This window comes from Pteropus medius, unplaced genomic scaffold (assembly GCF_902729225.1).
Source record: "Pteropus medius unplaced genomic scaffold, Ma_sr-lr_union100, whole genome shotgun sequence".
NCBI classification, from domain to species: domain Eukaryota; kingdom Metazoa; phylum Chordata; class Mammalia; order Chiroptera; family Pteropodidae; genus Pteropus; species Pteropus medius.
This window is the reverse complement of record NW_024345098.1, coordinates 1-21101: the sequence shown is the minus strand read 5'-3', so window position 1 is coordinate 21101 and position 21101 is coordinate 1. Positions and strand designations below refer to the sequence as shown.

Below are 21101 nucleotides of genomic sequence, written 5' to 3'. Positions count from 1 at the left end.
TTGACCACGAGCAGGAGCTCAGACTCGTCAGAGAGTGAGGACGTGAATACAAACAGCACACGTTGAATCTAGTCGGATATTAATGGAGAATGAGGCAGATGCTCGTACGGTGACTAAAAGGGGCAGAAAATGTAGCGTGTGAGGTGTTTAGCTGCTGCCAGCCCATGTTCACTGACTGCCATGGGTTTGGGGTCTTCTGGGAGTAGCCTTGGCTGAATGTTCACTTTTTTCCCAGGTCTTCTAGATCCTGAAGTTCCTTCTGAAGCTGAGAATGGCCCCAGCCTTGGAAAAGACACCTTATGCCGGAGGAAAGCTGACAAACTCTATCCCCAGCCCTCCACACAGGTCCAGTCACCATAGCTGTGCACGGAAGTGGCTGTTCTAGCCAAGCTGCCCTAGAATCCTGGTGTTCAGTGCCTCTTGCAAATGGTGCACCTGGATTGGAGTCCCCAAGGACCCTTCAACCCCAATCCCCAGGCCACAGTCTGGGATCCCAACACACCCTGCCTCCCAAGCTCTCCTTGGGGACTGCAGTCTGGATCCTGCAGGCTTTTCTATGGTCTTTTTATACCTAAGCTTTTTGCTCTCGGACCCCGGTTCCTATTGGTCTGGTCCTCCTGAGCTGCCTCTTTTCATGCAAACTATTTCTTTGCTGTACGCGCCACTCCCCCCACATGTGGTGACTTATGGAGGCTCCCTGAGCACACTATTAGTTAAAAACCTGCCCAGGGAAGGGAGGGAGCCAAGAGGCAAGGGTGGCATAAGGCACGCAGAGGTAAGAGGCAGGTGAGAAGTCACTGGATTCAGGGCATGCCAAGCTTTGGCCAAGTTTCACCTCGAGGACTCCACATTCCCGGGGCAGCTTCCAGGGCTCATAGGACTGCACCTGGGGCCTGGGTTTGGGTCTGACATATTCTTTGTTCACTGAGAAGGCTTTGGAGAGAGATTTCCAGGTGACCTCCACTCACGTGTTTCTCCCAAGATGCACACTACATGACAGATGGAGAACCTTGTCGTGGCGATGTCTATCTGGTACTATTCCCAATTTGCACACTAGATGGCAGCACAAAAAAAACCCGTCGTCATCGCCACTCAGATGTTTCTCCCAGGTTCGCACTAGATGGAAGTGGAGGAGAGTTTGCTGGAGACACCCACTAAGGTGCTATACCGAAGGTGAAAACAAGACAGCAGCAAAAAAATAACTTCTCACGCTGACATACACCCAGCTGCGACTCCCAGGATGCACACTGGATGGCAACAATAACAACTTTTCATGATAACATACACTCAGGTGTTCCTCGGGAGGTGCCCACCGTGACGGCACTGAATAACTTTTTCTGATATACACTTGGATGTTATTCCCAAAATGTCCGCCAGATGGCAGTAAAGAATCTCATGACTTACAATCGTGTTATTCGCAAGATGCACGCTAGATGAGGACAGAACATTTTTCATGATGACGTACACCTGCGTGCTATTTTCAACATGCCCTCGAGATAGCATCAGAGAATAACTATTACATACACGCGAGTGTCATTTCCACAATGCCCACCGGATGGCCGCAGAGAGTAAGTTCACAACACACGCTGGGCTTTTATTTCCACGACACACAAAAGATAGGGGTGGAGAGAAAACTCTCATTACCTACACTGCAGTGTTGTTTTCAAATCGCCCAGCAGATGGCGGAAGAGAATAAAACTTTTCATGACATGCACTCGATGTTCTTCCCAAGATGAATGAGAGATGACAGCAGAGAAGAGCTTTTATTTACCTTCTGGGCTCTGCCCACTCATTAAAATGAGAATCCAGACCCCCCATTACTAAGCTCATTTTGAGATAAATCCTGTTCTAGGCCCTTCACATGCCTCGTCTCACCTACTGCTTCCATTTGCCAAGTGAGCAAAATTACTCTCTCCATTTTATACATATTTAAACTGAAGACTGATTCTAACACAGTTCTGCGCCCGAGACACCACCCTCACACAGGATCCTGGACAAACAGAGCAATCCAAATAGTCCTTGCAGCTTTGGGCTGAATCTCGGTTATTCTCTATGAAGAAACTCTACGCGTAACCTAATGGTCCCACTTGCCATGGACTCACCCAAGCTGGTTTGTTTCTGGGACTTGGACAGGCAGCTGGGGATGGGGACAGGCAGGACGGGGAAGGTGGCCCTGTCCCTCAGAGGAGGACAAACAACACCAGATTCCTATAAGGATGACTTCCCCACCTCCATTCCCTGCCATCCTCCGGCCTTTTAGAATCTGCTCTTATTCAAGCCTGAACACTGGCCCACTCCTGCAAAAACAGGCAAATGGCAGTACGTCAAGCTTAAAAACCTTTGCACAAAGGAACATACAGTAAGAGGGGAACCTGTAGAACAGGGGAAAATAATTACAAATCATAAGTCTGATAAGAAGTTGGTAATCGAAATACATAAAGACCTCCTACAAATCAACAACAGGAAAAAAAAGGAACCCACTTAAAGACGGGCAAAGGATCTGATTAGACAGTTCTCCAAGAAGACGCACAGATGGCCACAGGCACATGAAAAGATGCTCAAGGTCTCTACCCATTAGAAAGATGCAAACCCTACCACGAAGACAACTGGCCCTGCGGACACAGAGCGGCCACTCTCAGGAAGTGGGGCACCAGCCTCGGTGAGAACGTGGCGGGCGGGAGCCCGGGCGGGCTGCGGAGGGACTGTAAGATGGGGCAGCCGCTGTGGACGACGTGTGGATGGTCGTCAAAGAGCTGAGAACAGAACTCACGACCCACGATCCCACTCTGGGTAGTTTCCCAAAAGAATTAAAAGCGGGGTCTTGGGAAGACATTTGCACGCTCACGTTCACTGCAGCAGGTGGACAAGGAGAGTGTGGCCGACCTGTGCAGCAGGACATCACTCAGCCATGAAGAGGAAGGAAGCGCTGGCACACGCCAGGACGCGGGTGGACCTGGAGGACACTGTGCTGAATGAAACAAGCCAGACACAACAGGACACATCATACAGGACGCCACTGGTCAGGAGCCCTTCAGCGGACAGGTGGCCCACTGTGCCGCCTGGAGGGAAGGCCGCACAAGCGCCTCTGGGGTCAGGCGTGGGCCAGGCCACTGAGGGCCCCTGAGGGCCACGGAAACTGAACAGGACAGCAGAACCTGGGGCAGGAGGCGGGGACGACACTGCTCTCGTGCACTGCTGGCCCTGGGCGGTTTCAAACCCGGGATCCTGCCAGAGGCCCCTCAGCGCGCTCAGCATGCAGCCAGACCGAGGCAAGAGACAACCTGCTTCTCAGACCATGGGCGAGGGACAAATTAGAGCTCTGGTCACCAGCGGTCACGTTGTGGGAACCCAAGGCTGGGGCTCCAGGGCTGCTGACATGGGGACAATGGTGGAGAGGGCCCTCGACAGCCCCAATTTCCCTAGAGAAACTGAGGCTCAGAGGCACAAGGGTCATGTCCAAGGTCAGGAGGCAAGGACGGGAGTTCCAGGGTTTGGAACAGGCCTCAGGAATCAGCAGCTGGCAGGTCAGATGCAGGTGATGGGGGAGTGTGGGGCAGACAAGCCTGGGTGGACACTGGGGGGCTGCCGGGGTGGATGGAGTCGACAGAGATGGGCCAGACTGAAGGACACTCACGGTGGGGACAGGCCGCAGACGGGAGAACTTTCACAAACGTGGTGGTTAAGATAGCACAGGTGAACTCTCCTTCAGCCCCAGAAGTCACAAGTCCAAGGTAGGTCTCATTGGGCTGGATCGGACCTTACCTGCTGCAAGGTGAGTGGAGGCCGGGGGTCAGGAAGCCCTGCCTACATCTGCAAGTGTATTCTGCAGGTGTTGGGAGCCCCAGGAGGCCATCAGGGTCAGGGAGCTCCCTCCCGCGTTGGCTCTAGGCTGTGGGGGGAGACGGGTCAGCAGGAGGCCCCTTAGCGGCTACCTAGGAGGTGAGCTTCAGGGAAGGGGGAGCCGGGGGGATGTAGGGGAAGGAGGTGGGTGAAACAGGCCCGGTGGTTGGAGGGAAAGAGAAGCTGCTGGACTGTTTTGGGCAGCTGAGTGATGTCCCCACAGGATGAGAGCTGGCCTGAGGCCACCTGCAGCTCAGGCGGAAGGAGAGAGAGTTCCGCCCCACACGCCCCAGCCCTCGGAGCCGCCCCAAACTCTGTCTTCTCTTGTCCACTCCTGGGTCCTGTCCGCTCTGTGGCCAGCGCGGGGACATGCGTGTGCATGAGGCGCATTTGCTGAGTGGACCACGCAGCAGCTGGCGCAGAGGAGCAGCGGGGGAGGGGGCGAGGGCTGGACGTGCCCGGACGTCCACTTCTACTCAGTGAGGCAACACCCCCGGGCGCGGCCAGGACAAGGGCCACTCGGGCCGGAGAGGGCCGGACACTTCAGGAAAGGGCGCGGGTCGGCTCGCTGAGCAAAGGCTCGGTGACCACAGCCGGGGACTGCGGGCACGAGGTGACCGGGGTCGGGGCGGAGGTGCCGTGGGCTCGGCCGGAGCCCAGGGAGGCAGGAATGGGCAGCGGTGAAGAGGGGTCAGGCGGTCGGGTCAAGGCCCGTCCTCTGCCCACTGGGCCCCGTACTCACTCAGGACGCCCTCGCGTCCCCATGCTCTGCCCACCGACCCTGTGGTCACTCTCAGGACGCCCTCGCGTCCCCATGCTGTGCCCACTGGGCCCACGGCTATGGTCCGGGCGTCCCGACGTCCCGTGAGGGTCTGGTCCTCACAGGCGGGGCCCTGCGGCCCCCTTCCTGCTGGCCAGCGCTGGCCCTGCGGTGGGGCCCTGTCTGGACTTGGCCGCAGCTCGCTGCCGCTCGGGGCGGGGACGGGGCGGTCCCGGAGGCGGTGTCTCCTGGCGGGCGTGGGTGGCCGGGCGTCCAATCGTGGCCCAGAGCGCTCGGGGCGGCGCGTCGGGAACAGGGAAGGGGACGCCGCGCGGCCGCTGCAGGAAACCGTGAGGGAGTCGGCGGCGGCGAGGTGAGTTGTCCCGGCTGCGGGCTCGGGGTGCCCGGGGGACCAGCCGGGGGGCGTGGCCCCGCCCCGGGCGTCCGCTGCGCTCCCTGGGGCTCCGCGACCACGCAGGGGACTGAGGGCCCGCAGGAGCGCGGGGCGGCGGAGCGGCGGAGAGGGCGGGAGCCCCCTGCAGTGGCGCTGGGCCGGCGCGACCGGGGCGGCGGGCGCGGGGCGGAGTGGGGGGGCCTCGGGGACCAGGACGCGGCCTCACGCCGCGGGCGGGGCCTTGGACGGGCTGGGGGCGCCGTGAGTGTGTGCGGAGCCCGGAGCCGGCGCGGGCTGCAGTGTCGCGGGTCCCGTGAGTCCGTCGCCCATTCACCGGGGGACTATTTCCTGCACGGGCGCTGCGCGCTCGTCACCGCTGCTCGTGGCCCGCACGGAAGGAGGCTGCGGGCGGGGTCCGGCCAGGTGTGTCACCGCAGACCGCAGCCGCGCCCTGTCCCGCAGCGTCCGCACCGTCCGCAGGCGCTGCCGCGGAAGACACAGGGACCTCCGTGTCCGTGGACCTGGGTGGGCCGCGTCCTGCCCGCTGCTGCGTCCAGACCTGCCGTGGATGCGTCGGTCACTCGCGTAGCGAGCGGCCCAGGGGACAGGCCGGCCTTGTCCGCTTAGCCCTTGTCCGCTGACCCTGAGACCGAGTTGGCTCGTGCCCGCTGTGCACTCACGGTGGTCGTCACACGCTGTTGCCGTCACTTAGGAACCCACGACAGCCTCCAGCCTCTGGCTCTGACGGCCGGTTCTCCTAAGGCGACGTGTCAGTGTGTGTCCGGGGACCCCCGCAGGCAGAGCCCAGCACCCCGACACAGGGGCCGAGCCCGGTGTAGACAAGGCGCTACTCACGTTGGGACCCCACACTGCAGACCCTTCCCTCGGTCCTGGGGGTCAGTAGTGACCCGAGGGTGAGCGGTCCTCTGGGAAAGCGGCTTTGGGGTCCTGGGTGTCTCCGTGTCTGTCTGTCTGTCTGTCCCTCTGTCCCTGACTGTCCCCACACTCCCAGCCCGGTCCTGCCCTCCAGGAACGCTGAGGCTCTTTTCTCTCGAGGCCACGTCCCCCGAGCGACTGGCTGCTGTGCGCTCCGTGCTGACCGCTCCACCTGCTCCCTTCCTCCGGCCCCACTCAGCGCCTGTGATGGGCGCGCAGGTCTGCACCGCCGGCCGCGGCCCCAGCCCCAGCCTGGCCGGGGCCTCGGGCGCCAACGCGGACTGGATGTCGGCGCTGTGCCCGCGGCTGTGGGACGTGCCCCTGCACCAGCTCTCCATCCCAGGTAAGGCCGCGGGTGCCCCGCGAGGCTGCGGGCTGCAGGCGGGGTCCAGTGTGCGGGGAGCCGGGGGCCACACGCGCACGCACACGCGACCACGACCCTTCGCTCTGCGCCTGGCGCCTGGCGCCCCCAGCAGAGTGTGCTGTGCGGCGATCGCAAGGTGTGGGGGTTCGGGGGACGCGCCCTTGGCCAGTGTGTCCCGCTTTGCGGACGCCCTGGAATCACAGCCCCTCCCTCCGCCGTCATCGCCCTCCGTTCGAGGTCTGTCCAGTGTCTGCGCTGGGCGCCCGGATGGCCCAAAGCTGGGACAGAACCACTGGGACTCTCTGTGACGAGGACACGCTGTTACGACTCACTGTGACAACTATGCGCTGTGACGAGGATGCACTATGACAAGTTCATGCTGTGACATGGATGAGCTGTGACGAGGACATGCTGTGACGACAACTCATTGTGACAAGGATGAGCTGTTGACGAGGACTTACTGCTTTGAAGACTCACTACGTGGTTTGGCATTTTCTCACCAAACTGAAGAGTCTCCCACTCCAGCCTGCTTAAGCGCAAAAAAACGCCACCGGGGCCCTGGACAGATGCCTCAGCACGGGTGGGACGCACGGTGACCCGAGTAGGGGGCGGTCACAGGGAGAGGCGCCCATGTCCCCACATCAGGGAGATGGCCGCGCAGCCACCACAGCGCATGCACCGGGGTCTCTGCCCGCCCGCGCTGCCGCTGCCAGCCCTCGGCACGTGAAGACGCCTCGCATTCTCCCTTCGGCCGTGAGGCCGGTGACTCTTTGGCCTATGACGCCCTGTGCTGCCACTAGTCTGGGCCGCCTCTCACTCACGGACCCTTTGGACAAACGAAAGTGCTGTCGCCACGGAGACGTTCACAGCACGCTGAGCTTCTCCCGCTCGGTTTGTGGCCTTCATGACTTGGGCTCCGAGCCCCCCGCTCCGGCAGCTTTGCGGACGCTGCGCTGCTGGCCAGGAACGTGGCAGGCGCCCCAGAAGCGGAAAAGGGCAGGACACAGACCAATCTCCGGAGCCTCCAGAGGGAGCCAGCCCCGGACATGGAGCCTGGAGCCCGAGCAGAGTTCAAGCCTCCAGGACGTGAGAGGACACAGCCATCTGTCGTCCTGTGTCATGGCCGCCCCAGGACACCGGCACAGCCTCCTGCACGTGGCTTGAGGACCTGGGGCTCTTTCGCGGGGCCCTGCTGGGCTGGCACCGCTGACCGCACCCCGTCGAATCCCACCCTCTCCAGAGGCCACTGCGGGATAGAGCCGCAGACGGTATCTCCCTCTGCCCCTTGTCCCTCCTCCCTCCCGGAGCATCCCCCGCCCGTCCCCTGTGTACTGACCTCCAGCCCAAGATGGACCTGAAACCCACACTGGGGGCTGCCGCCCACACAGAGAGCTTAGAACTGCGAGGGAAGGACACAGAGCCACGGAAAATTGGCCCCACGGCTAGTCGGGGACTCTGAAGGACACAGCCCAGTGACTGAGAACCATGAGGACGTGGCCACCAGCAGCCCTGACAGAGTGCGGAGCACACGCACCGATACCCCCTCTGCCTGAGGGCTTCTTGACACCAAGAATCTGGGGGCTGCAGCGTCCCCTCCGGGGGACTCGGGGACAATTGCTAGCCGAGGGCTGTGAGCTGTGAAGTGACCACCCTCCCACCGCCTGGCCAGAGTCCAGTGCCAAGATTTAGTCTCGAAGAAGAGACTGGTGGGCGTGCAACACACACTCACACACACTCACACACCGAGATATGCAGGGTGGTGCCACCCACGCTGGGGAAGATGATGGTCCCCACATGCAGTGACAGCTGTCGGCCACACACAGACCATGCCAGAGTGGACAGTCGCTGAGACAGTGCTAGCTCCCACGAGTCCTGGTGTAGAAAACGCTGTCGTCAAGTTAAGGAAAATGCAGCTAAAAACTACATAGTTTGATCTTGTTTGTGTGACATGTACATATATAAAAATGTACATAAATGGATTAATCCCAAATGTACATAAATGGAGCCGTATATATTATATAGGAAACATAGAAATATAAAGTACATGTTTTCTCAATAGAGCATTATAGTTTTTTTACTTAGCTATACGTTTTCATTTTTTTTGCAGTTAAAAGCTGTTAGTACATGAGTTTTCTGTGGCCCCTACGGCACAATGCACAGATCAATGTGTTAAAACCACAGACGTCCGTCCTCCCCCCGTCCTGGAGACCAGCAGTGTGACATCAGGGTTCCCAGGGCCTCGCTCCCTCCAGAGGCCCCAGGGGAGGGTCTTTCCTGCCTCTCCCAGAGTCTGGGGCCCCAGGCGTCCCTGGGCTGGTGGCCACGTCCTTCCCATCTCTGTCTCGGTCTCCACGTGGCTTCTCTGTGTCTGTGTCTCCTCTTCTATCTCTTATGAGGACACTGTCACTGGGTTTGGGGTCACCTGCTCCAGGAGGACTCACCTCAGACCCTTCACTTAGTCCCGTCTGCACAGACCCTGTCGCCACGTCGTCCCCTCACAGGTTCTGGGTGGCTTTGGGCCACCACCACCCCCGGCACCAGGCATGTGTTCCCTGCATGTTTGCCGCTTGGTCTCTGCGTGTCCTCGGCCTGTCCCCCGCATGTCCTCCACTGCGGCCCCAAGCGCGGAGCGGAGGGGGAGGCCTGCTGGTGGACCGTGTCCTCACTTCGTGTCCAGGGAGCCACGACACGATGACGTACTGCCTGGACCGGAAATCCCCCATCTCGCCCAACGAGTCCAGGCTGCTGCAGCTGCTGGCCAAGGTCGTGCCGTGCCTCACCCAGCCCGTCGTGCTCAAGTGGTCTGTCACCCAGGTAAGCCGCCGACAGATCACGGGCACGGGGAGGGTCCCACCCTTGCATGTGGGGTCACGCTGTGCCCTCCCACGTGTCCCTCCTCCATCACATCCCAGACGCCCCGGCCCTGGAACAGCCTCGGGCTGCGAGACTGGCCCAGGGCTTGGAACAGCTTTACACACATTCGGAAAAGGCACAAGGAACTGTCACCTGCAAGTTTTCCAAGCAAATGCTTTGGCGGAGGGAGTGAGGGCGGCGTCTGCTCCCGTATTTCCCGTGGGGGAACTCAGTCCTCACCCTTATAATTTAGGTTCACCCACAGCCCATCCCCCGTGCCGGTGGTAACTGGGGCGAGAAGCTGGCGGGCGGGGTCCTCCTGGGTGGGGTGGAAGTACGGGGCTCCCGCAGCTGCTCAGGGCGGCCCAGGCTGTAGGTGGGGACACCGGCCGCTGCAGTCTGGGCACCCGGCTTGTAGCCCCGGTGGTGGCCTTGAGGCAGGTCCGCCCAGGAGCAGTGGACCCCCAGCCCTCCCCGCTGCCTGCGCTGGGGGCCTGGTCTGCCGAGTTCTCTACCCCAGGGACTCATCCTCCAGCCCAGCTGTCCTGTCTAGTTCCTTTGCTCTGCGTTTTCGTCACAGGGCTGACAGACAGCGCCGGGAACGCTGGGGAACCGCATTCCTAAGCTCTGTCGGGGGGTGGACGCCCCGCGGGAGGGAAGGGCGGGATGCACCACAGCTCCAGGCAGGACACGGAGGCGCCCTGGGCACTCGCCGTGGGTGGCACGGTGCTGCTGAAAAGGCCGGAAGCTGGCGGGGAACGGGCTGGGGAGGGACCACAGGCTGCCGTCCCGTCACACAGCCCCCCAAATGGGAACGGAGTGTGGACGCCAGAAGCATTCTCCTGTGAAAACCCGCTGTTATCAGAGGCTGCTTAAGCCGTGACATTCACAGGCGGGCGGGACGGGGCAGGGGGGCCTCACTCCCTCGGTAACAACCATCCTGCCTCTGGGGTCTGCGGGTCCCTGACCTCAGCAAGGTCAGCCCTGGCCACAGGACCGTATGTCAGCCTCAGCGTCCTCTTTACACAGAGGAACACCCGGCCCCTGCAGTAGCCACAGCTGTCAATTCGCCCTCACAGGGCCTCCGTGGCCCTGGGTCTGAGGGTCTATGACCACGGGCCGACCGCGGCCAAGGCCCCGCCAGACACACAGACGCACATGCACACGCACAGACACAGAGACACACGCTCACACACACGCCAGGCGCACAGTGGGCCTGTTTCCTGCGCTGTCAGGAGCAGGCGTGAACGAGCAGCCAGACCCTGCGGAACACGCAGGGCGGGAAGTGACTTCCACGCGGTCTCGCGTCCCCCTCGGCTCCTTAGTCTCCCGCCGTCCGTGCTGCCTGTTCCTGTTATTTTGTGAACAGGACGTGATACCTTCCTTTTGCCTTTTTTCTGTTTTATGTTTTGCTCTGTCAATCATTTTGCGCGCAGCGTGCAGGACTGTATTGCCTTCCTTGACTTCGTTTTCATGTTAATTTTTGCTCTTTTGAAATTTCTGTTTTCCCCAGGGGGCAGTACCATTTTCTTTTGCTGTTTTGTGTTAATGTTACGTTTTGCTTTTTCTGCCGTTTCCGCGGATGGAGGGAAACGGTTTTATTTCCCGCACTCGGTCTTTTCGAGAGTTTTCCCTTCCGCACCGTTCCTCCGTGTGGGGGGCAGACCCTTCCCCTGCTCCGCCACGACGCACCTTTCCTGTCCCAGTGCTGTTTGTGGGTGGACAGTGCCTGCAGTGGCCGACCCCCTCGGTACGTCCAAGGGCCCAGCTGGGGTGTCCTGGAGCCCGGCCTGTGGCTGCAGAGGCCAGAGACGTCCTTCCAGTGACCGCCCAAGGAGAGGCTGAGGCAGGGGCCAGCAGGAACGGCCGAGTCCAGTGTCGGGGCTGAGTGGCAGTGACTGCAGGGCCAGGTGGGCCTGGCTGCGTCCCAGGACGGCCCCCGAGGGACTGGCCAGTGTGCCCTGGAGAGCCGGTCCCAAGTGCAAGGCCGGAGTGCCGCCCGAGGCCCGTCTGGCGGACACTTGTCCTTGTCCACAGGCGCTGAACGTGACGGAGCAGCTGGACGCCGGGGTGCGCTACCTGGACCTGCGTGTGGCACACATGCTGGAGGGCTCCGCCAGGAACCTGCACTTCGTGCACATGATGTACACGACCGCGCTGGTGGAGGTACGCGGTGGGGGGTGGAGGGCGGCGGGAACCCACGGGCACCCATGGGCACCCACGGCCGCTCCGGCAGCACCTGCGGGCCTCGGGCTCGGGCTGCTTCGGAGCCCCTGGCCCCCGGGGCCGCCCCTTTGTCGTGGAAGTCGGTCCCCGGTTCGTCTTCAGTCCGTTCTCTCGGCCGCTAGACGGGTCTCGGTAAAGTCTGGGTGTGACAGGCCACCGTCTGCTTCACCCCGCCCTCAGTGTCCTGCGCCCCTGCAGAGCTTCGGGGTCTGCAGCGGCCATCGCTGGGACGTCACTCTACACGTCACCGGCTGGCAGTGGCAGTCCCCCTGAAGCTCCCGGCTCCCGCGTTTGCACGCACATGCACGTGCACACGCACACGCACACGCACGTGCTTCTCCCCAGAGCCGGGGCAGGTTGGCCTGCTGTCACCTGAGCAGCTGTGTCCCACGAGGGCAGCCCTGTGCTTTATCGCGACTTGTTCAGGGCCCGACCCCGGGTCAGGCGAGTGGCTGCGAAGCCCCTTCAACAGGCGAGGGGGACCCCGTCCTCCCAAGCTCCTGTCCCCTGTGCAGGACACGCTCACGGAGATCTCGGAGTGGCTGGAGAACCACCCCCGGGAGGTGGTCATCCTGGCGTGCAGGAACTTCGACGGCATGACGGCAGACCTGCACGAGTACCTGGTCACCTGCATCAAGAACATCTTCGGGGACATGCTGTGCCCCCGCGGGGTGAGACACCACGCGCCCCCGATGCCCCGCACCTTGGGGAGCAGGCGAGATTACCTCACAGGCCCCATGTGCTCTTGACACCACCAATCACGATGCCGACATAATTCTCGTGCTGGCGAAGCTGCTAACGGGGTCTTCCAGATGCTTCCCTTAACTTTGGGTCAAACTTGGTGCCTGTTTAGAAGCTGGCACAGCATCTGACGCTCCGTGTGCATGCTGAGCATTGTGTCTGCGTGTGTCTGTGTCCTCATCCTGTCCTCTCATAAGGAGGATTGGGGCCGCCCTGGGGATCTCACTTTACCTTCATCCCCTCTGTAAAGGTGCAGCTCCACGTCCAGTCGCCTAGGGTTAGGCTTCACCATGTGGGCTTTTGGGGACATGAGTCGGCCTGTAACCCCGGCTGTGGCTTCACTGCGTAGACAGCTTTCTCTGTCTGCTGGGGGGTGGATGGTGCCTGGTCTCCTTGTCCCCAGGGAGCCCGAGGAGTGACGTCCACGAGACCTTAGCTTGACGTTACATCAGTTCATGTCAAGAGTTCTGACTGCCGTGTGTCCAGTCACGTCCTGTGAGGCCAGGGAGAGACATCCTGTGCCTCTGAGGTCTCAGCTAAGAGACGACAGGGCTGCCGTGAGCCCAGGGGCACCCACGGCTCAGGTCTCCAGAGGGCACACGGGGACCGAGTGTCACGGGGACATCACGGGGGCATGAGGGCCGTGGGAGCGTGACTTGCAGCCGAGGAGGGACAGTGGTCCTGGTCCCTTCACATGTCGCACAGGGACCCAGTGGTCACCCACCCTGGGACACTGCGCTCAGGGTGCATTTGAGGGAAACCCGTGTCGCTGCCTCGCGAGAAGCAGACGCCACGGCGGAGACGCGGGGCCGCCCTGCCCTGTCGCCGTCTCCCAGACACCCCGTAACACGTGCAACCTCCGCTGTCTCCTCAGACGCCGACTATCCCTCCCCGCACTGTGCTCACAGACCCTGTATCTCCTCACAGACACCCCGATGTCGGCTCCCATGACTTTCCTCTCACAGACCCCCCAGGACCTGCTCCCGCCTCCCTCAGGGGCACCCACACCCCCTGTCTTGCAGGAGGTGCCGACGCTGCGCCAGCTGTGGGCGCGGGGCCAGCAGGTCGTCCTGTCCTACGATGACGAGTGTGCCGTGCGCCGGCACCGGCAGCTGTGGCCGGCCATCCCCTACTGGTGGGGGAACCAGGTGAAGCCGGAGAAGCTGGTCCGCTACCTGGAGCAGATGCAGCGCTGCGGCCGCCCAGGTGGGTGCGCCGCCCGCCGGAGGCCCCCCCACGTCCGCACGCCACGCTGGCCTTGGGCTCGCAGTGCGGGGCGTGGACGCGGCATGGGGCGTGCGCGTGCGTGAGCGCACCCGTGGACACGTGCATATAGCTGTGCGCACATGTGCGTAGCACGCACACACCCGCCCATGCGGACGTGGCGTGCGTGGCCGTGCGCACACTCGCACACGGAGCCGTCTGACGGCACCAGGCCGCACCCCTCGGCCGCAGCGTCCTCCCCGCCCCCCCGCTGCGTGTCCTCTGTCGGCCTTTCCCACGCTGCCCCGGCCCCGCCTGTGTCCTGCTGGGTCCTCCTTCGCCTCGGTGCTGTTAGTTGCTTTCCTGGCAAACACATGACAAAGTCCCCCGGTTTGTGGCATTGATGGGGTGCTGTGCTGGCTTTGCCATCCGTGTCAGCTTCGAGAAAGGGAACTTTTCCAGTTATGAGGCTGTTCCCTTCCAACAGAGGGGCGACAAGCGAGTATTGGACAGCAGTGAGAATGGTTATTCGGGACGCACTGACTCAGGCAGAAGCCCTACCAGTGTCCCGATGAGGGGACAGAGGCCGTGGGTGCAGCAGCACCCCGGCTTCACCCCAGCGGTGCACAGACCTGTGCCCAGTTTGCTTGGTCATGGCTGTTTCCACAGAAAGCAATGCCCGCTTGGCACAGTCTGAGGCCATGCTGTTGAGGACGGCACCTCACGGGGTGGGACTCAGGGAGCAGAGTCCTGGCAAGATGTGGCTGCAGCTTGCAGTTCCCGGGTCCCACTTCATGGGTGGGGCCAGGATGTTTAAAAGCACCCAGAACGCAGACGACTTCCACATCCGTCATCGCATGGACGTGCAGACTGCTGGTCTGTCGGTGCAGGGGGCCGTCGTCTGCCTTTGGACAGGAATGAGGTTGCGACACATGTCACAAAGCAGATGAAAGTCTAACAAGATTCAAAGGAGCCAGACACACAAGGACACAGCGTGCGATTCCATGTACATGGAACGTACAGGCACAGAGACAGAATGGATTAGGGTGGGGACATCTTTGGGGACAGTTTTCTGTCTACGACATGGGCGTTAGGATGTGGACACCCATGGGGACATTCTCACCCCCCGCCCTTTGTAACTCGTGTTGAGCCTGTGCTGTCCGACTCCCGTTCGGAAGGGAGACCAGCAGTCCTGAGGTGACGGCGGGGGAGGGTGGCGGGTGGCGTGGTGTAGGTGGGCGCCCTCAGCCTCGGACCATGCCCTGTTGCCGTTCCAGGTGGGCTGTTTGTGGCGGGCATCAACCTGACAGAGAACCTACAGTACATCCTCGCGCACCCGGCCGCGTCCCTCAGGAAGGTGACGGTCCCCAGCCTGCCGTACCTGAGCACCTGGGTGCGGGAGCAGAGCCCGGGGCCCGGCCCACAGTGCATCAACATCATCGCCGGTGACTTCATCGGCGCCGACACTTTTGTGAGCGATGTCATCAGGCTCAACGAGAAGCTGCTGAGCTGCTGAGTGGACTTTGGCCCCTTCACCCTTGGCTGCTGTCGCTTGCCTGGTTTGGGCGAGGAGCGTGGGGTCCGTGCAGCCCAGGGCACGGTCCCTCAGCCTCCCTGGTCACGCCCCGTGGTGTCACCGCTGTGTCTGGGAGTGCGTGGAGGGTGACCCTGTGCATGCTGATGATCAAGCTGGCTGTGTGATCACTTCTTCACAGACACAGGGACCGGGAGGAGCGGGCTTCTGTCCCCAGGTTCACACTGCTGGCCTGCGGTTGCCCAAGAGAGGCTCCGGGGCGTCCCCTGCCGATGACACGCTGACAGCTCCGGCGGCTGCAGGAATCCCTCGGCGCCGTGTCGGTTGGAAAGGGCTCAGCGGGCTGTAACAGCGGGAATGACCTGCTCATGGTGCGGTGACGTGAGGGTCCAGCCGTTCCCCCAGCTTCCTGGGGCACCGCAGGCCTCAGGGTTTTCTGACTGTGACCAGGAGGGACCTAAGGAACGGAGGTGCCCAGGAACGGCGCTGGGCACAGGCCCTTGCACTTCCCAGGGCCCCGTGACGCCTCCTTCCTGCGGGCGGAGGGACACAGGTGTCCGGCTCCGTACCTGACCGCCGTGCGTGGCCCTGTGAGCTCACGTCTGCTCCCTCGTGCGGCCTCTGGAATGAGGTCCCCGTCGCCTCATCGCGGCACCCGGCACGGGGCCCAGGGGTGAGGGGGCTGCGCTGCTCAGGAGCCGGCGCGGAGCCGGAGTGTCCCTGACCCGCCACGCGCACGAGTCCTCCCGCCCGCTGAGGCCCCGGGGGTGTTGCCGCTGTCTGCCCGCCCCGCCCTGCAGGTCCTCAGACTCCGGCCTCCCCCACTAGGTCGCCCTCCATCCCAGCTCCTCATGCCAGCTGTGTTCTTAGACTGATGTTCTGGCGTTTGGGGGCCTTGCAGACCTGGACGACACGGCCCCTCACCCAGGGCCACCTGCTCCCTAAGAAGAAGAAAAGAAGTCACTTGGAGCTGCCTCTTGTACACAAGCCGGCGGCCCGGGACCCAGCATCACGCACCCGGCCAGCGTCCCCCTGCCCGGCTTCCAGTGCCAGGCGAGCAGAGGCCACACCCTGCACCCAGGGCCCGCCGTCATGCCTCAGGTTGGCCAGTCCTAGCCTGTCGGCTGTCTAGCCGTCCCCCCCACGGACATGCTGCAGCCTCATGCCTTCTGCCTCCCAAACGCATCCCCCGTGGCCTGGCTGCTCCCTGCTGGCTCAGGCACCTCCACCCCAGGGGTGCAGATGAGACACCCCCCCACCACCCCGTGTTGCTCCGTCCTGTGGGAGGCTCAACACTGTCCAAGATGCCGTCACCGTCTCCCCAAGGCCAGCCGTCCAGGTCCCGACAGCTCAAGGTCACAGAAATGCCTCAGTGGGCACACGTGGCTTTCCAGAGCGACGGCCCCTGTTCTCAGGCCAAGGATGGGTCCCAGCCACACTTTTGATCTCACGTGCCTCATCGCACAAAGCGTTCTCTTAGGATAGTCCTGAAAATGACTACTCGATCCATGTTCGAACGTGTTCCGTTGGGACAAAATTACTTCTTTTCCAAAAGCAAGCCTATGCCAGGGGGCCATTATTTAACGAAGGTCCCTGACAGACTGGGGGACTGCTCCGCTGGTGACCTCAGGCCCAGGCTCTGCTGGGTCAGACCCGCCCTCCCTGAGCTCAGGGCCCAGGAAGTCCAGCCGAGAAGAAGGGACATGTCTCACAGGGAGTCTGACACGACGGCCACGCTCTCACGGCAAATCCAGCCCACGGTCGCCTCGGACGTGTGTCAGGAATGGACGTGTGTGGGGTCATTCAGTCCCAGAGAACAAAGAAAAGACAGGAGCCAGGCGTCATGGGTTTCATGGGGGCACAGAGGGCCTTTCGATACGTTATTGGATGGGGCGCTGTTCCCAGAACTCATTAAAGAAAATCAAACTGCGCCTGCCTCCTGCCGTTCACTTTGCTGCTGGTCGGGGACCCGCTCCAAGTTCGGGGCTGGTGCTATCTTTAGCCCCTGTGCGGACACGAAGCAAAGGTTCGGGGTTTCGTTTTAAAGAGGCCTCTCCGAGACACGTCTTGGAGGGATGGGCTCCTGGTGGGGAACTTGGGGCTGCACGTGTGCACCACCCACTGTGGAGGGGACCAAGCTCACTCCTGTGACGTCTCCACGACACCCAAGGGCTACATACTGTCCAGGAAATGCCTGCGCTTGAACCACAGTCACGATGGCAGTCTCGGCCCTGTGCCCGCCACCTCTGTACTGTCCCTCGTTCAAGGACAAGGTGGGGCACGGTCCTCTGATGACTGCCTCCCTCCCGCCCACATGGGGCTGCCCTCAGGGCCTGGGCCGCTGTGGGCACAGTGCACCCCGGAACTGCAAGGGGAGAAGCCAATCTGAGGAAAGAGGGGTCTTAGGAGTCTGTGGATTGAGGGGTGGGGAGCGGTCTTATGCCGGCTGCCCCGGGAAGCCACTCACTCTGGACCCTCTGCCTTCTCCTGAGCCCTCCAGCCCTCTTTCTGGGGTCCATGAGCCCCAGCCTTCGCACTAGGATCCCCTGAGACCCGCCTGGTCCTCCACGCCCGGCTGTGCCATGGCCCTGCAGTGGTGCCTGAACCCTGTGGTCAGCGGGCTGTGCCTGAGGCCACCTTGGGGCTGAGGCGTCTCCTCCCTTCTGAGTCCTCGGGCAGGGACCCTGGGAGTGTGGAGGGGACAGTGGGCAGTGGGCGGTTTGAGAGCACAGGACAGAGAGCAGAAGCCCATGGCCTTACTTGCATCTCCCAGCCGGACCAGGAGGCCCTGGGAGTGGAGCAGGTGATGCCGGGAGGAAGTGGGTGTCCCTGGTCATGGGAGGGCTTAAGGGGCCTCATGGGAATGTGGGACACAGGCTGGCGAGTGCACGGGGCTGGATGCCGGGAGGCCGGCGGGCACCTCCACCGCCCATCGGGGTCTCCTCAAAGCCCGGCTCTCGGACCCCGTTCCCTGTGTCCCCAGCTTCTGGAGGCTTCCAGTAGTGCTGGCCTCATGGCCCGTGACCCACCTGCAAAGCCAGCACCTTGGCTTCCTCAGCTTCGTCTGACTGAAGCCTGGTTGTGCCACCACATCTGTGGCAGCGCCTCCTGCCTCCCTCCTCAGGTCCCTGTGACACGTGCACCCAGCGCGTAATGCAGAGTGACTGCCCGTTTCAGGATCCTTAACGTGATTGTCGTGATTGTCTGCAAAGTCCTTCTGCCCATTAAGGTAATAAATCACAGGCTCAGAGAATTAGGACAGGGACATGTTTGGGGGCCTCATTCTACCACACGGGGATGAGGACGTGGGCCCCTCTGGGACATTATCCTGTCTGGCACAGCTCTGCAAACAGTGTGCACTGCGTTGGGAAGCCCAGCTTGGGACGGTTTGGGTGGCAGCAGGCTTGGGGACAGCATGCGGGCGTGGTGCGGCCTGTGGGCTACGTGTGCGTCACAGCAGCTGAGAAAACAAGGAGTGTGCTGGGCTGTCTGGGGAGGTTACATACCCACCTCCTGCAGGCTCAGGAGGCAGCTCAATCACTTTCCTGTTATCGCCGAGTGACAAAGTCCTAGGACAATTCAAGGCACACGCCCGTGATGGCGGAAACCAGTCTCAGGAGAAGGGTGAGGTGGACCTCGTGACGGAGGGCAGGAGGGAGCACTCTGTTCATGTGAGCAGGTCCCCTAGAACCTGCCTCTGCAGGACCCCGTCCCCCTGGGAAGCACGATTTCGTGCAAAGCCGGGGCCCAGCGGCCAATGCCACGTCCCAGGGCGTCTGTCCCGGAGCCCCTGCATCCCTGGCACCGGGGAGGCATCCAGCCTCTCTCTTGGGCAGCTTTGCTCCAGGACATGACCCCGGTGTCTGCGACGCCCCCAGCTGTACACTTCCCGCAGTGCAGTGGAGTGACCAGTGAGTGTGCTCGGTGGGTGTGCCTGTGCTCGAACCACGGTCACGATGGCAGTCTCCTGTCTCGCAGCCTCCTGATGGCTGCCGGCCACGCAGTGTCAGCTGGCTTCTGCTCAGTCAGTGCCGCTCTCCTTGTCCGCCACCTTTGCCAGGAGACCCCACTTTGTCAGTTGCTCTGACACTGCGGGGGCGGGGTGGAGTGGGGGGGCGGGCGGAGCAGGGGTGGCCACCACACGCCCCGCAGAGTGCGGTAGGGGAGAACCAGGAGGCTGGCTCCCAAGCAGGGACCAAGCTTTCCACGTGTCGTCGCTGAAACTTCTGGAAGTCCACCCACTCGACGCGCTGAGTGACCATCAACCCGGAACCGCTAAGTGGCGCCCCACGCGCCTGCCTGCTCCTGAGGCTCCAACCGCGCAGTCCCCAGGCCGCCAGGGTCCTGTCATTCTGGAAAGAGCTTCCGGAACTTGCCGTAGGCGGCGCTGCTGATGATGACGGTGACGTCGGCCACGCCCGCCTCCGGGACCACATGCACGTCCTGCACGGTGGCCTCCCTGTGCAGCCAGCTGAGGGGGAGGGGCGGGAAGAACGAAGGCTGCGGCCCTAACGGGTACCGTGGACCCGAGGTCCTCGGCTGTCCTCACTGCGGGCACTGCTGCCACCAGCCCTGCGGCGACGTCGGCCTGGGCAGTGAGTAATCAGCTCTGACTGGTGGCCGCCACGCTGGCCGCTCGGAAACACTCAGCTCGCCGGGCGACCCCACACGCTGAGGGCCCGCACCGCCACCCCGCGCGCCCGACGCACCTGAGCTGCGCCCCCGCCAGCGGGACGCGGAGGGTGAGCGCGCGTCTGTCCGTCGCCCTCAGAACCGCGGCTTCCAGCTCGGCTCTCAGCTCCTGCAGCCCGAGGCCCCGGAGGGCGGACACGGCAAGCGCGCGCGGCCCCGGCGGCCGGTACCTGCGCAGGGCGGCCGCAGACCCGCTCAGCCGCGGACTTCCCTGCGGGGACCCCGCCAACGCGCCCCAAGTGGGACCACTTCAGTGCGCCCCCAGGGCGCCACAGGCCCCGCCAGACAAGGCTGTGGGAGAACCTCGGCGTGTGGGGTGCGGGGTCCAGGGCACCCCCCCTCCCCCGCCCCGCCCTCGGCCCCGCCCCACAGGCACGTTGGCGGTTTGGAGGAGGCGGAGCCTAGCGGACAGCAGGCGGACAGCTGAGGGCGCTCTGCCGCGTCCCTCCCTGAAGGCCGGGGCCGGCTCACCCGGGCAGCAGGTCCGCCTTGTTGTGGACCTCCAGCACGCCGTCCAGCAGCGGCGCGGGCAGGCGCAGGCCGCGCAGGGCCGACAGCACGCTGGCGCTCTGCAGCTCGCTCTCGGGGTGGCTCGCGTCTCTCACGTGCAGGATCACGTCCTGAGGGCCGGAAGGGCCACCGGCTGGGACGTGCAGGTCACCTGCCCCAGCCCACCAGGATAGGTGGCGGTGGGCGCTGGCTCAGCAGTCCCCGAGCGGGTGAGGGGTAGGGAGTGGGGTGGCTGGGACCCAAGGGGTGGGGGTGGGGGCCTCTCTGCGCCATGTCCCAGTCCACGATACTGGCCAACTACCCGGGCCGGCAGGTGCTTCAGTGGTAGCTTTAGGCTGTTCACCCTTCTGCGAAATCTTAAAAGCTGCTATTATTTCACATTTTAAAGATTGATTTTTGACTAATTTTAAACATTTTACAGTGGGTTCTTTCTGCAAAATTCGGAGAACAGAAAACAAAAGCCACTTGAAACTGGCCGCTGGAAAATGTACTCTTTATATTTCGGCGTTTGTCTCCCCCTAGTGGCGGACGCAGGTACGTCCTGAACACAAAACCCCAGGTGTTCAGATTTCGCTAGTCTTTCCCTCGTGACCCTCGCTGTTCCAGGACGCCATCTGGGACCTGTCATGTCATGTGTGAGGGGACCTAGCCCCCACTGTGATGTTTCAGGGGACCTGGCCCCACCCCTGGCACTGTTGTCCTGGATGCAGCACAGCACACTCACCGAGTGGGCCACGTCCTCCAGGGTGGCAGAGAAGGACTCGATGAGACTGTGGGGCAGCTGGGAGAGGAAGCCAATGGTGTCCAGGTAGATGACAGTCATGCGGGAGGGCAGTGACCCCGCGTGGGCCGTAACGTCCAGTGTCGCAAACAGCTGGTCCCGGGGCTGGATGGCAGCGTCTCCTGTCAGAGCCTTGATCAGCGTGGTTTTACCTGGAAGTTGGGGACAAGGACATATGCTGCGTGAAGCTGCCTCCCACCTCCCACTCTGCTGCTGAACCTGGGCCACGCCCCGTCTGACCCCCACGGCTCTGGCAGAGGACGGCCG

General features: G+C 62.4%; 2 protein-coding genes and 2 long non-coding RNA genes across 7 annotated transcripts; 1 reads left to right on the top strand and 3 right to left on the bottom strand.

Moving 5' to 3' along the window:
• Positions 1 to 6: 6 nt before the first annotated feature.
• Positions 7 to 4800, bottom strand: LOC120611013 (uncharacterized). The gene is made up of 3 exons (XR_005655057.1): positions 4583 to 4800; positions 3635 to 3765; positions 7 to 1116 (listed from the first exon to the last, which is right to left on the bottom strand). It is a non-coding gene; the product is annotated as an uncharacterized LOC120611013 (long non-coding RNA).
• Positions 4801 to 4906: 106 nt separating this feature from the next.
• PLCXD1 (phosphatidylinositol specific phospholipase C X domain containing 1) lies at positions 4907 to 14861 on the top strand. Of its 4 annotated transcripts, none has more exons than XM_039873325.1 (8): positions 4907 to 4973; positions 5707 to 5890; positions 6051 to 6273; positions 8972 to 9108; positions 11185 to 11313; positions 11889 to 12044; positions 13137 to 13320; positions 14595 to 14861. In XM_039873325.1, the coding sequence occupies exons 3-8, from the start codon at positions 6138 to 6140 to the stop codon at positions 14831 to 14833; spliced, it is 981 nt and encodes a 326-aa protein (XP_039729259.1). In that variant the 5' UTR covers positions 4907 to 4973; positions 5707 to 5890; positions 6051 to 6137; the 3' UTR covers positions 14834 to 14861. The 4 variants fall into 4 exon arrangements, with proteins under 4 accessions (XP_039729259.1, XP_039729256.1, XP_039729258.1 ...); XM_039873322.1 differs by having other exon boundaries at positions 5707 to 5908; XM_039873324.1 differs by having other exon boundaries at positions 5707 to 5908; positions 6007 to 6273.
• Positions 8216 to 14818, bottom strand: LOC120611012 (uncharacterized). The gene is made up of 2 exons (XR_005655056.1): positions 14699 to 14818; positions 8216 to 14222 (listed from the first exon to the last, which is right to left on the bottom strand). It is a non-coding gene; the product is annotated as an uncharacterized LOC120611012 (long non-coding RNA).
• Positions 14862 to 16695: 1834 nt separating the features above from the next.
• Positions 16696 to 21098, bottom strand: GTPBP6 (GTP binding protein 6; the record flags this gene model as incomplete). Its single annotated transcript, XM_039873327.1, has 4 exons — positions 16696 to 19322; positions 19561 to 19713; positions 20015 to 20163; positions 20778 to 21098. Coding segments are annotated over 4 exons (747 nt in total), but the record flags the coding sequence as incomplete, so codon positions are not given.
• Between the last annotated feature and the right edge of the window lie 3 nt (positions 21099 to 21101).